Here is a 15,296-nt window from a genome sequence, read left to right on the forward strand (position 1 = left end):
CAGTTGCAGATCACAAATCTCCAAATATTGCCTCCATCGCATTTATCCAGCACATAGTCCTTGTATTATACGAGTTGCAGCAATCACAGTCTTTTTAGCAATGTCGTTTCTGATTTGGGATCATGAACCTGCATTTTCATCTAAACTTGGTAATATTGCCAAAGCATTCAAAACTCGCCAAAATTTTACATGTCCCGGGCGCTAAACTCCTATGGGTGAATTGCCTTCAATTCCTTCCCCACATAATATGCGCCGGTAACAGCAGCGCCTGAGCCGATGTATTACGGTAGGGAATATCGAGTCACCGTTTAAATTAACTAAGCCGCCATCTTGTGTGAGCGCGAGCAGCGTTCACCCTTCTGTACAGTTCTTATTTCACCCGAGATCGGGTACAGTACTCACGATTCCCTTCGCGCTTTCCTTCAAAAGACCCGGTCTTCCACCGGAGTCCTCAGCGATCCGTCCTGACTCCGTTCAGGATCCTCACATTTCGTCCGCCGACATCCTGGGCAATCACGCGGTCCTTCATCTGCCTTTGCTCACTGCAGCCACCGGAGCGGAATCCTCGGAGCAGCCAAAACTCGACTTCCCCTTCGCAGAAATCGTCGATCGTACCCTCTATCTGCTCCTCTCATATTCCGGTTGCCGATTCTTCCGTTTGTGTCGGTGCTGGAATGGTGGTACTCGTTCCAAGTTCTTTTAACGGCCTCCGCACGGGCAGAGAGAATCACCAAACCAGCATGTTAATTAAAGGGCAGACTATTAACAGATGGCATCCAGGCCAGCTCGTTTGGATGCTAAAATGAACCTGCCACTTGTTTAACTCGATATGTTATCCTCTTCTTCCACTGGTCTACGTCGTTTCTTTTTGTCTGCTTCTTCTTGGATACCTCTCTGTGTATTTTGTGGTAACTTACCTCACTGTTTTACCACTGTTTTACCACACGTAGATGTGTTTGTCTCTTGTGATGTTAGTGTTGGTAAATGGTTTCTTGTGTCTGTATTTCCTTTAAACCCCGGCCTGTACAAAGTACAGGTCATGCCTGCCCTCAAGTGTGTTTGCTTCTTGTTTATTTACAATCATCTTTCCATTAGGCACGTCCTGTATGTGGTTGCTTTTCTTACTCCAGTGACCCTCTCCTACCTTACATTTTCTGATAGGCGTGTCATCCCTTTGCTCTCTGTGAAGTTTCCCCTGTATGAATCGTTGAGGGCCAGCCTTGTTATTTCTGATCACCATCTGATAGAATATAGCCTGACCCTTTTGTTTGCTGTGTTGGGATCACTAACTATGCAGCTGAAGCAGTACTTTTTCCTATTTTCCTAACAAGATAGTTCTTCTCCTGGTCTCTTGACTAGGGGGAATGATTCGAAGCGATGTACTTTATTCACCATTTTGGAAAACAAAACAAATGTTTATGCGTGTAAACTGGAGGCCATTGTGTTGCCTCCCTTATTTGCATACTATAGGCCCTCCCAGCATACATTTATAAGGGTTGACTTAAACAAGTCTGATGTTTATCCATGAGTAGTTATGAAAACCCCATGATTGTAGGCCTGTCTCTTGCCAAGATCCAGGTGCAACTTGGCGAGTGATTGTCTCCTTGGATGATGATTTTCTGTTGTTGGCATTCTAAACATTACATTCATCACCATGTCTCCAGTGTCTCTGAATAAAAGTAGCACAACATAGTTTTTAATTTAGAACTATGTCAAAAATGTCTTGGTGAATCTGTTCAGTGGTTCTCTTCTTGGTTCCTCATGACGACTGTCCGTCTGCTCATTCTGCATTATGATCTCCACTATATTGTTAGCTGGTCTCCGATGGCCGCTATTCTCATTGTTCTGGGGTATGGTGCAAGGCTGGTGGATGCCTGTGGGGTTGCCTGGGGGTCTTAAGGTCCACCACGTAAGTGGCCTTGTCCTTCTTTTCAAGTATCTCGTAGGGGTCAGTCCAACGGTCCTGGAGGGCACTGAGCTCTCCAGGTTGCATGACCCACACCTTTTGTCCAGGTTCTAACTCCACAGGGTGAGAGTTTTGGTCATAACATCCCTTCATTACCACTTGGCTGGCCTCTAAGTTGTCAGCAGCTTGCTTCCACAACTTAGCCATCTGGCTGCGGAAGGCCAGCATGTAGCTCACTACATCTTGGGGAAGCCTCCTAGGAGTCTTCTCCCAACCATCCTTCACTAAGCTGAGAGGTCCCCTCACAGGATGACCTCACAACAGCTTGAAGGGGCTGAAGCCCACCCCTTTCTGTGGTACCTCCCTGTAGGAGAAAAACAAACCGGGCAAGAGGACATCCCACTTTTTCCTCAGGCAGACTCCTGATCATGGCTTTTAGGGCCTTGTTAAACCTCTCCATGAGACCATTGGTCTGTGGGTGGTAAGAGGTGGAAAACTTATAAGTAACCCCACACTCCTTCCACGTGGCTTGCATGTAGGCAGACCTAAAGTTAGTGCCCCTGTCAGACACAACCTCTTTGGGGGAACCCACTCTGGTAAAAATCCCCGTCAGGGCTCGTGCCATCCAGGTGCAGTGATGGTTCTCAGAGGGATAGCCTCTGGGTACAAGGTGGCGTGGCCCACCAAAACCAGGATAAACCTGTGACCCGAAGAGGTTGGCGGATCCATAGGTCCAACAATGTCAATGCCCACCCTTTTAAAGGGGGTGCCAATGACAGGTAGTGTTTCCAGGGGGGCCTTCAGTTTGGTCTGTGTTTTTCCACTAGCTTGGCAGGTCACACAGGACCTGCAGAATGTATCTGAGGAAATCTTATCCTGGGCCAATAGAAATGTGGGACAAGCCTAGCAATGGTTTTGTCTTGGCCCAAGTGTCCCACCAAAGGGATCTTGTGAGCTAACTCCAAAAGGAAGGCCCTGTAGCATTGGGGGACCACTAAGGCCCTTGATGACCCATGCATAGGAGCCTTGGGCTCACTGTAAAGAAGGCCGTCCTCCCAGTAAATGTGATAGGCCGAAGCCCAAGCAGCAGGCAATGCTTCCGGGAACTATCTCCTCATGCCCTCAAGTGTGGGGCACTCCTTCTGTGCCTGACAAAACTCATCCCTGGTGGGCCCTCCTTCCAAATGCCACTCTGCAGGGCTAGGCAGGTCCTCCAAGGGAGCAATGTCCCCCTCCTTGGACTCCGGTGCGACCCCCTCAGGTGCCCCAGCCATCTCACGGGGTGACTGCCCCGGGGCAGGCTTCCCACGCCCTCAGGCTCTTCCCTTTTTAGCAGCTGGCTGGGCCATTGTTCCAGGCTCCAGCCCTGGTTGACTCCCTTCCCGGGTAGCCATGGACCTTGTGGTAGCACAGATTCACTCTGGTAACCCCAGCATCTCCACATGCGCTTTGAGCTCTACCTCCTACCAGGCAGTGTACTCCAGGTTATTCCCTAACAGACAGTTCACTGGCATGACAAGGCTCACAGCATCTCTTAGAAGGCCGGAAACCCCTCCCCACTCAAATGGAACCTGTGCCACGGGATAGTAACCCTCCCTGCTGTCAGCCATCGCAACTGAGTGGAATGCATCAGGAATTACTTGTTCTGGGGACACCAGCTGACTTCTTACCATAGTAATGCTAGCACCTGTGTCCCTCAGGGCCCAGTTTTCCTTGGCGCATGTTCAAAGAAGCATTACCGGTTATTCTTTAATTTCCGCTTTTGCTGTTGTAAAGGCTCTGTAGTTTGCTCTTCCTCTTCAGTGCTGTAGTCACTTCCCGCTTCAAGGGTTGCATGAAGTTTATGAAATGTCAGAGAGCCTATCTCCGAAACAAATAATTGTACAAAAAAGTTAAATAGATTAATCTGTGTTATATTGGTATTTTTTTATATGCAGAGGATGACAATACATCCTTATAACCTTTCTTTCCCTGGTAATAACATTTTGTCTTCTAAATTTATTTTTATTTTTTTATTTTCAAAGTTTTATATAGCGCGAACAAGATCTTTGCAGATATCAGAGCGCTTTACAGAAACGAGGGGTGAGGGAAACAAGGGGGTGGTTAAGCAAACTTTTTGGGTACAAAATAGTAGTAGGTAGTAAGTGAGTAGCAAAAATAGCAGGTAGCTTCCTCATTAAAAACGTCAAGGCAATGTAAGAAGTTCTATTAGGGTGTGTTGATGATAGAATGTGATTTGATGTTTTTTTATACTTTTTTTACATTTAGTATGCTGAAGTAAAAATATAGTTCCTGTTGATGAGAACCAATTACTTACCAGGATGACGGCAAAGGAGGCCATTCCAGTCCAGATCGGAACAAAGTTGGTTCCCTACGGGCATGCCATTGGAAGCGAGAAATGGAGAGGCTCAGAGTTGGCACAAGGACTTCATGGTATACCCAATTTTTTTTTTAAAAGTGAAATGTTTACGACTAAATAATACAGCCACAAACTCATTGTTTTTGTATCCTCTATTTTTACAGTAGTGGGTCGTTTTATATTAGTTAGTGCAGCTTGAACGCAGTGATTGACAGGAGCCAGCATCTGTTCCGTAATAAATATCCCAAACACTACAATTCGAACCAATAAAATGAAAGCAATGCCAATATTCAGGCTAGGGGCCTAATGAAGTTTGAAATACGACAGATGGGGATTCTGAGCATGGGAGTAGCTAGAAAAATAGAAAACCAGTTTGCACCATATCCTAAGTGGTACCAAATGAGCAAGCAAAACAAGCAAGTTCGACTCCATCGGAAAGTTAAAGGTTGATTTTTCTCATGGTAATTTTGAATTAAATGTGTTCTAACGGTGCATTTTACAGCACAGTTTTCAACCGAAGAGATCAAAAATACGTTTTTCAGACATCTCTTTCAGGGCACTCATTAAATAATAAAATAATCGACTGCCTACAAAACTGGCCCTTCCTCTGTGGTATTGCAAGTTTTGCATGCTCTGAAAAGGCAGTCCTGAAATATTGCAGTACTTTTATGGTGTTTCTGAGAAGTCCAATTCTGCCAAAGTGTTTTTCTGGTGGGGCTAGGGCGTAACAAAATAAAACCTAGACACAGCGGAGTATTTTTTAGTCTTATTTCCCCTACATGCAGTTTGCTTAAACTGGGTATAAAATATGACATGTCCGCCATTTTTAATGATATATATCTGATTATCTTTCTACAGCGCTCGCATCCATCTTTCATACTCCCATTTCACTTCTTCAGGATGTCATGACTGAAATATTACTTAGAGGAGGCAGAGTGGTGTAGACTTATTATGACCTTCACATGCTTCTGGGGTCTCCCATGGTCAGAGACCTGGTCCATTCAGTTTCTTAATTTAAAGGTAAAAATCACAGAGTTCTGTTGGTCAATGGCTCTAGTTTAGTTGCCTAGTTGTTGTTGTTTTTTTTGTCCTCATTAGCCTTGCCCTCCTCTCAGATAACCGCCAACCGCCTGGCGTGTCTCACTCCGAGGTACTCGAGATTTTATCTATCGCCCACTCGGTGACACGATTTAACAAGATTGGCAGTAGATGGACCTTGAGAAACGGAGGGAGTGGATAAAAACGGCTTGCACTTCCTCCATCTAGGTGTTTATCCCTTTAGGACCAACGATGGAGCGAAAGGGTGGGCCCTGGTCCTTGGAGTAGAATAGGCATAATCATTGGACCGGGGGTAAACAAAGACAAAAAAAAACCCCGGACCCTATCTCCACTGGACCAACAGGTCCAAAAAGCCAAGTTACGTTTACTGCAAGTTCTGGCCAGGTCCACTTTAGATGTTTCATACATGGACGACAACCAACTTGCGTGGGATGGCGCCGTATTTTCCGCCCAGACTGTACAAATATGTCTCCTGGCCAGCAAAACTGCATAAAACAGAAAGGACCTTGCCTGATCAGTCATGCTAGCATCCAAACCAAAGATAATTAATGGTAGTGTGATGGACCGAGATGTATTTAAGATTGAGTCTAAGGTTACTTTCACTTCCTCCCAGAACCGAGCGATGTAAGGACAGTCCTTGAACATATGCACGTCCGAAGCCTCAATGTAATTACACTTGGTGCATTTCTTGCCTGGGAGGAATTTAGACAGTCTCGGGGGTGAAAGGTAGGCACGGTGTATCGTGAACAGCTGGTTGCGTCTCAGCCATACTGGTTTAACAATTTTGTATAGGAGGATGAAAGATCTTATCCACGTTTCTACGCACCCGGCGCCTAACTCTTCCACCCCCCCCAGCTCCCCGAGGAGAGTAAACTCCCCATCAGCCTCCTCCAACAAGCCCCAGTACCACTGGGCCACCTCTTCCCCCACCCCCACCCCCCGCCACCCCCCTCCTTGTCGTTCCACCAGCTGTTGTTCCAGGCTACTGATCTTCCCAAGTGGAGTCCCTTTCCTACACAAGACCCTGGCCCAGCTATCTAATTGTAAATACTTAAATCTAGAGAGCCCAGCTGTTCCCGTAACTCCTCCCACGACCTCAACGGCCCTTCTACCAACAATTCTCCCCATCTTGTTATCCATCCATCCCTCACCGGGATCGCTAACCTGTCTTTTAGACATAGTGGGGTGCCCGGGGAACGTCCCAAGGGGGTACCAGGAGACTACGCAGGCCCCCGGCGGAAGAAGCGGAAGCCGGAGAGCCCGGGACTCCAACTCTGGGCCCACGAAGAACCGTGAAGATGCCCTGGAACCCAGGATCCCAACTCCAGGCCCGATGTGGACAGCGAGGTTGGGGAAGTACTGCCGCACTCCCCCGTGGCAGGAGAAAGGCGGGGGGAGTGCCGTTGCACTCCCCCGAGGTCCGGGCGGACGAGAGACCCCTCATGTCTGCCCGCAGGGGCGGGCAGACAAGAACAGAGGGACCAGCTCCCACAGCAGTAAACAAGGGTGCTGGCCGGCCTGGAAGCCGCCGGGGTGGGCTTCCCGACGATCCACACAAGCGGGGTGCCCCGTCGGGACCGGGCCCTCACAGCATCGACAGGAGCGGCCAGGGCGGGATCCTCGAGCCACGCAAGACATACCTGCAGGAATGGGGTCCGGGTGGGACCGGGCCCCCGGACGACGGGCAGACACGGCGTGAGGCAGCCAGGAGTGGCAGTGCGGCTCTTCCCAGAGCAGCAGGAGAGCAGCTGCTCTAATATGCAGGAGGAGAAACGAAGCGTCCCATAATGCCTTGCCAGGCATTGGCAAAGCCCCTTGTTTTGGCGCCTGGTGGCCCCCAGAGGAGGGGGGTCAACACCATTTGCAGGCAAACGTGCAGGGGGAGCTGCAGGAGCACGCAGACTCCCCCAGCACGCCGTGAGGAAAGTCTCCCTCCTAAGTCTCTAGGGGACTGGTGGGAAATAACCCCTCAAAGGGCTCATCCAGGCAACAATGACATCCTGTGGTGGAACTTTCGTTCTTCAGTTGGGGGTGTATTGGGGACTGTACCAAGGGTGTGAAGAGATGATCTGGGGATGTCTAGAGAAGGGCATCCCCTGAAGGTGAAGGGGTGTAATTGCACAAGTAGTGCATTTAACTAATGTTATTTCTTTTAGAGGGACTGAATGTCACATGTGTTATGTGAAATACCTGTGTACGGTGATGCCATAAGCAAAGTGGGGTTATGAAGCCAGACATTCCAGCTAGGGTGTCTGGCTGTATATGCTTAATCCTGTGATTTTAACTGTGATGCCTTCAGGGGCTTTAATTGCAATGCATTTCAACTGTTATCAGCTATGCTGAGTACCTCATTGAAAGTTATGCCCAAACATGTATTCATGCTACTGCATTAGGGGAGGAACAACTCAGACGGTTAGCCACAAGATGTAGAGGGGCATACTGTAAGGTCGGTATGAGATGCTCAGTCAGGGTTATGTGTCCCCAGGGCAGGAGAACCTATTTTTAATGCTTGTTGAGATGATGGGGTGGGTCGCCATTGGGATGGTGCCAGTTGGCAAGGCCCTCGCTCCAGGTTGTGTCAATCCACTGCATTGGGGGACAAGATGATGTGCATACATGGGAGTGGTGGTACTAGATCCCAACTCCAATGCGGGAGAGTTGGAGATGTTATGCAATGTCACAAAGTAATTTCAACAGCTTATATTTGTAAATTGGTGCATAGTATTAAGTGGTGTGTGTGTTTAATAAATGTACTCTTAGAAAGCAAAGTACAGACTGGACAATCAATTATTGAGTGTTATCTCTGCACACCTGTAATGGCGATTACTAGCCCACACTACCTCCCTTGAGTAAGCCTTCGACTGCTCTGCAACACTACCCTCTGAGAGTCAAGCGCTACAATAGGGTGTTTAATTCCCAGTGAAGGACAAATGTGACATGCTATTTGTGCAGTCCTCACAGATACTGCCTTGTTTTCCAACACTATTGAATATACTTATGCAAGGTGGTTAATCTTCACTCCTTAACTAACCTTGTATGGTACAGATAGTAAATGCACAATAGCCCTGTGGCTTTTTGTCAGACTGCTCTCCTAGAAATTCAATACCAATGACTAACCAGGCAGTACGCAAATTCATCAATAACTAGGCAACCAAGAAGGATCTCATTTCCATTGTGGACTGGGTCAGGCACAGATCGGGAGAACATGGCGGCCGCAGGCTGGTGCGGCCCGCGCGTCCGACTCCGACCTCCAATGCACCGTAGTGCAGCTGCCGCTCTGGAGCTGTGACAAGGACAAATTCATGATTTAATTTACCCCTTGAAGTGGGAGCAGTTTGGACCCCCCCCCCCTTTTTTTCTCTCGCTGTCGGCGGGATACCGGCTGTTTGGCTTTTTGGTGTTTCTCCCTCAGCTCCCCCCGTGAGCTCGCTGGATGTGCCGGGCTGAGGACGCAGGTTCCCGGCCCCTCCCCCTCGCCTCTCTGGCTCAGTGGAGCCGGTGGTGCAGAGCAGCCGTGGAGCTTCGGCACGGCCTTCTTCGGGGCAGGCTGGGCTGCGGCGGGGGAGGGTGGTGGTGCTAGCGGTCAGCAGGACTCTGCAACGTTAGTTTTTAACTTTGTTGGCGGCGAGACAAGTACTGGAAAGGAGCCGGTGGAGCACTGTGCTGTGGTGGAATCCTGCTGCTCCTCCACGTCGACAGTGGAGTACACAAGTAAGGTTGGGGGGGAGGGGGGAGCCACAGAGACACAGACAGATAAGTCCAGCAGCGGGAGAGCCCCTAACAAGAAGCTAACCGCAAAAACTGTGAGTAGGAAATGGGGGAAAAGCCAGAAAACAGCAAAGAAATTTTAAGTCCCAGAATGCCCAGCTATAGAGGTTGCTAAGCTTGGGGAAGAAGCCATCACTGTCAATATAGAAGGGAGTAAAGCTATTCAGAAGGTTAGCAGCAGTAGCGGCAGCGGTAAGGAGGTGGGCAAAGGTACTAAAACTAGGGGTAGCTCTCGGAAGGGGGGTAACACTAGATTTTCTAATAGCGCCACTGGTAGGATTACTCCTTCCCTGCGCTCATTCTTCAAAGGCACAAAGCTGCTCTGGAGAGAAGGCAGCGAGGGGGGGGGGGGGGGGGGGGGGAGGGGCTCTCCGAGTCCATGTGGCATGAGACCAAGTGAATGCTCCTTGTTGTACTTGCTGTACTGGAAATGCTTGTAAATGAAAGCCAACGTAAATATATTTTTAGCAGTGAAACTTATGTGTTTGTTCATTACCTTGAAACCTGCACCTTCGTTTAGCTTGCAACTCCAGTAAGTGAGGAAGGGGGCAGGAGTAAAGACAGCAGGCACAATGGGAGGGGGGCGGGAGTAAAGAGATCACGGACAACAGGATGGGCAGGCAAGAGTAAAGAATACACGGACAATGAGGGGGCAGGAGTAAAGAGGGCCCAACAACGGGCGGGCGGACAAGAGTAAAGAGGGGCCCGACAACGGGTGGGCGGGCTGGAGTAAAGAGGGCACGGACATCTAGTAAAGAAGGCACGGACAACGGGTGGGCGAGCGGGAGTAAAGAGGGCACGGACAACGGGTGGGCGGGCGGGAGTAAACGTCGTATGGAAAATAAGCGAAAGAGAAAGCACGCTTGTTCCTCTGGGAAAGGTGTTGTTGCAGCAGGCCTAGGCAAACACTCCTCACATCCACCAAGGCCTGGAAGACATTGGGGCCGAGGTGACAAGGGAAGGGGTCAGAAAAAGCCCAGAGCTGCTACTGCTCCAGTAACAGGAAGGAAACCACGGACATACACTGGCAGCCGTGAGCAGGTAACGGAGGCCCTAAAAACACAACTATGCCCACCCTAAGACCCCAGACCATGAAAGCGCCCTCCAGGCTAGAAAACTTGTGCACCTCTAAGTCAGTGGAGTGACTGACATCCACGTGACGAGGGGCAACCAGCCGGTGAGCAGCAAATCAGTGGTGTGGGATCGATGTACCCCTCTCTGCTGCACTTATGGGGTCGCCCCTTTGCCATCCTCTCTCCCACTGTTGACGCACAAGAGCCCTGCACGGACAACGGGTGGGGGGTGATAGTAAAGACAGCACAGACAACGGGTGGGTAAAGACAGCACAGACAACGGGCGGGAGTAAAGACAGCACAGACGACGGGTGGGCAGGCGGGAGTAAAGACGGCACGGACAACGGGTGGGCAGGCGGGAGTAAAGACGGCACAGACAACGGGTGGGCGGGCGGGAGTAAAGACGTCACGGACAACGGGTGGGTGGGCGGGAGTAAATACTTCACGGACAACTGGTGGGGGGAGGGAGTAAAGACAACAGGTACAAGGGGAGGGGGCGTGAGTAAAGACAACATGTACAACGGGTGAGGAGTGTATGTAAAGACAAAACTGACAATGTCGTATGGAAAACAAACGGAAGAGAGAGCACGCTTGTGTGACGGGATGCGAGGAATGCAGCTGCAGCGTCCCCCGAGTGGTGCGTGCGCGCTCGTGCGAAATCTGACACAACAGATGGCACACTGCGCGCTGCTGCTCGTAACTGCAAGCTGTTGGTGGATGCATTTCCAGGGAAAGGTGGGACATGCATCAGCCTTTGCCCAATTATGTGCTGTCTTTTTACAAAGACGCACACAAAGCCCAATAGAAAAAATACTTACAAAAAACACACACATGTGTGTGAAAAGTCCAGAGTGATTCCAAGAGGTTGTTTTCCTAGAGCAGCGCACGTGTGCTGCGCTAGGCTCCACCTAAAAAAAAATATATATATTATTTTTATTATGTTTTAGTAATAAAATCATGGAGCACTTTTAGATTTTAATAGACTGCACTCACTAGGGGGCACTTAACTGTATGGACATGTCTTAATTGCACTGTAGTGTTTATCATGCTCGGCCATTGTCTGTTTTATTTTTATTCTGCTTTATCTGCTCTGCCCTTTCTCTTTTTTCAACTGAGATGTAATGATTTGAAAGAAATAGACCTCAATAAACTTTACTACCTCTTCATGCCGGCTCATAGCTGGATGTGCTGTATTAGGACTACAATCAACATTCTGAAAATAATAAAATGATCTTGTGTCAAAAGCATTAACCTGCTTACCTGTCTACGTAAAATAGAAATCTGCCATGTTACATTATGTGAAGTGCATGAGGCGCATTATCCCTCTATGCTACTCTAAGTCACAACTTTGACTTGACAAAACACAGATCTCTCCAGCTGCAAGAGCATTAACCATCAGAGTTATCTTACCATTATTAATATTCCCTCAGGCACACAAACTCTCTGCAATAGGTGCAGTGACCCCATAAGATATTTTAAAATGCAACCTCTGCAAGCAATTAAGTCACAACAGATTTACTGTCCTGTTTGTGCGTGTCGCCGATTTGTTTAAGGCAGTTTTTTTTTTTATATATATAAAAAATGTGCAATTTGGATGTGGGAGTTCTTGTCATGCCTCCGCCCTCAATACTCCACCACCTTTTTAGTTGTTGTAGTACTTTATTCGATAAAAGCATTTATCATAAAAGTAAAACGAATTTCAAGTACAAACAACCCTTAAAAGTTAATACAAAACAGTATACAAATCTTAAGAGCAATAAAAAGGCATATATACAATTAAAATTGAACGGACCAGGGGGGCCATTAAAAAACAGAAACGGAATAGCAGCAGCATCAGACACAGTTGGCCTAAATTATCTTTTGGAACCCTCATTTGAAATCCACTTTATCTGGTTTGATCGTATCTGCCAGGCTCTTCCTAAATATTTCGCAACCCCACACACCAAAACCAAAGATGTTACATCTGTTGTGAGAATGCGTAGGTCGTTAAGCTGCCGTCTGAAGCCTAACTCCCTACAGATCGGCCTAAGCCACCGTCGTCTTGCCCCCCTATAGGCACTACAAGCGAACATGAAATGGGCTAAAGACTCTTTGGGGCATGGGCAACATGGACATGTAGTATGGTCGGGCAGAGAAGGTCTCCACTTCTCAGTAAATTAATTTAATGGCAAACAACCATATCTGAATTTTAGGAAGAGAGTTCTATCGCTAGGTGATTGAATAAAATCCAGAAATGGTTCGAGCTTTCTGACAGACTTATTATTCAGAAATTGTTCGGTCAGAGGTCCCCACCTTTGCCCCTCTAATTCCTCCTTCTGGACCCAGTCCCAATACATTTTCTTAACAACATTTTTTGGTGGGGGGGATTGAGTCCGCCAGAGCTCACCCAATCCTATCCGCGTGACCAGCTCTTTCAGCTTGCTCAGCCATCGGATCTTAACACAGCCGCCCAAGCTGATGAGTTCGTCAAATACTGTGGCATAGTTTGCTAGATCTGTTGAACTATGCAGGCGCACCCAGAACAATATTGGTCCCAGGCGGACTACATCCTTGATTGATCGTCTGCCCAAATCAAGATAAAGTGGCTTTAAATGTGAAAAGGTGCAAGGCCCCTGTTGCAGAATATTTGAGCAGGACCATAGAAAGCCTACCAACTACGTATCATTATCGCTTATAGGGATGTTGGGAAAATAGTTTATTTCGTTTTAGGGCTGGCGCAATTATCTGCTGTGTTTCCCGCTGGGTTATCGGAAGATTCTTTACACCAATCCCTGCCCATGTGATGGTAGGTCTGGGCAAACTATATTGCACTTTGCCTTTTTTAATAAAAAAATAAATTTATAATCCCTTTTATTAAACTCCGGAGTTTTAGCCAATCTAGGTGAGCTTTTAATATTTTGGTACAACTGACTGATGATGAGACCAGTTTTCGTGTTGGCTCTTTTTTAGATCCACTGTTCGATCTGAAGCACAGTGCACTTTGTTTAAACTAGGACTCCTGTCTTAGTAGATATGATATATGTGTGTGAAATCCCCATTAATTTTAAAACTATTTTAAAGTGCATTCATATTGTTTCGTTTTTTTTGTATGCTTTATGGATACTTCACCCGAATAAAGTTATTCAACTGAGAAAAAAAACTTTGATTCCTCACAGAAACCAGGTACCTTTGAGGTCCGATTGTCTGGGCGTTGTGAGAACTGTCCTAGTTTTAAGAATGTGGCCTCTCTGTCCCATAGTTTAACAAACCGATACTTTGAATCCATATAATCAGGAATCTGGGGAGTCCATGTATGATTCAGCCTTCCTCACAGACGGGTAAATGTCTACGGATTCGCATTGTCAGCCAATCGGGAAGGTGGAAGTCTCCTACCCATCAATAGGCTCTTTAAAGATGCCAAAATATGGGCTCAAATGTTTCTTTTTCTCAGTAATAGATGTTTTAAAAAAAAACGTAGTGACTGAATTAATGATATTGCAATAAATAACATACACATTAAACATTACGCGAATTCCTTTGCACACTGCAATCCATTTGAAAACCCGTGCGTGTTTTGTTTTGCCAGGCCCGGAACATTTAGAACAGCATTTGTCTGGTTACTTGCAGAGAGTTGTTTGCCTGGCTGAGGATCAGAGTAGGATGGGGAGTAACTTGATCTGGAATGCATGTGGTACCCACTGTCTTCCTACATCAAACCTCTTATCCTGACACGAATATGATGTGTCGGCCTGGTGGCAAGTTGCTGGTTGCTCTTGGTGAAATATGATCAGGATGTTGCAGGTGGTTTGTTAAAGTCTTTTTTTCACACTGTACATGCCTCCACACTGGAGGTTTCTTACAGGTAAGGGTGACAGGGACTCGATAATAGAATTTCAGCTGCTACTAATGACAAAAAGGTGTGCATTTTTAACACCCTGCTCTTCATTCAATATGTCTATGATATTTGCACTAACTAAAAAAAATCCCTGCAGATTGTATCATCACTTCCGTGGATGCCATCATGCAATATCGATTAATCAGTTTTAACTGACCACTTTTAACACTAACCAGATATATAGCCAACAATTTAAAAGCGAACACTTGAAAGATATTAGGAGAAATTCATGCTGGCTTTTTTTTTGAGCTGTCAAGATTTACCCATGTATGTTGAAGACTGACATAAAGTAAAAACTGTAAAGCTGGCTGCTACATCTCACTATATTGTATTTAAAACGTGTTTTGCAGAGATTCCTAGGAGGTTATTCTCTAGTTTTAAAAAATGTTATTGAGGCACAATGCAAAACTACTTGTTAGTTACATTTTGAGTGCACCTTTGGAGATAGCTGATACTGAACAATAGAAGTAAGTAGTTAAATCCTGCCGATGGGTATTGGCAGCAAAGGGCTACCTTTTGCCAACACTCGAGTTGGGCATGAATGGCTGTAGCATACTTATCATTCGTTCGCTGTTGGTGCCCCCTGTAAGCCTAAGTTAACTTGACGCTTTTGCTTGTTAAAAATAGTAGACTCTGGAATGACATCGGCTGGCATAAATATTTGAATGGATCTATGTGAAAGTATAAACAAACACCTTTATAATGAAGCTGTTTTTGTATTATCTTGGTCAACGATGCTCCTTTTTTTTCCAATAGAAAATCCACCCGCCCCCTCTCATTACACATACCAATTATGGTCCTGCTTTGATGACCCCGCTTCCAGCGCTTAATTTGTAAATTAAATAAAAAAAAATAACTGCAGGGCCCAATGTTTTTGAGAAGTCTATCGCTTGTTGAATAACAAGGCTGCCTTGCCCTAATCCACCTCAAGCCCGCTTTTTCCGCTCCCATACACATCCTGCCTGTTTAGCTCTATCTTGTATGTCGGGTACAGTGATATTAAGTCTATGCTTAGTCCGATATTCTGGCAACAGTGGGGTGCCGCGTCGAGGGATTGCCATATAACACTGGGGTACCAAACTGGGGGTGCTCATGAACTTCTGGGTACTGTTGTCAAATGATGGATTGGGGCATTGTATACACAGTGGCCGGTGCAATTATGCCCACTAGGGAAGAATGGGGGATACAAAGACTGACGTGTCCCGATATCTGGTATTCATGTGTGACGTGCTTTATGGCCCTACGCGCTAGCGGTTC

At 47.0% G+C, this 15,296-nt stretch overlaps 1 protein-coding gene across 1 annotated transcript in view; it reads left to right on the forward strand.

Annotated features, from left to right (window-relative positions):
* Positions 1-15,296, forward strand: part of FAAP24 (FA core complex associated protein 24) — a 97,092-nt gene that overhangs the window by 27,067 nt on the left and 54,729 nt on the right. The window contains exon 2 of the mRNA XM_086945135.1: positions 4,175-4,339. Coding sequence (XP_086801261.1) covers positions 4,228-4,339 — 112 coding nt within the window. The 5' untranslated portion in view covers positions 4,175-4,227. The remainder of the gene's footprint in view (positions 1-4,174; positions 4,340-15,296) is intronic.

The sequence above is a fragment of the Lissotriton vulgaris genome, chromosome 12 (genome assembly GCF_964263255.1).
Source record: "Lissotriton vulgaris chromosome 12, aLisVul1.2, whole genome shotgun sequence".
Lineage (NCBI taxonomy): Eukaryota > Metazoa > Chordata > Amphibia > Caudata > Salamandridae > Lissotriton > Lissotriton vulgaris.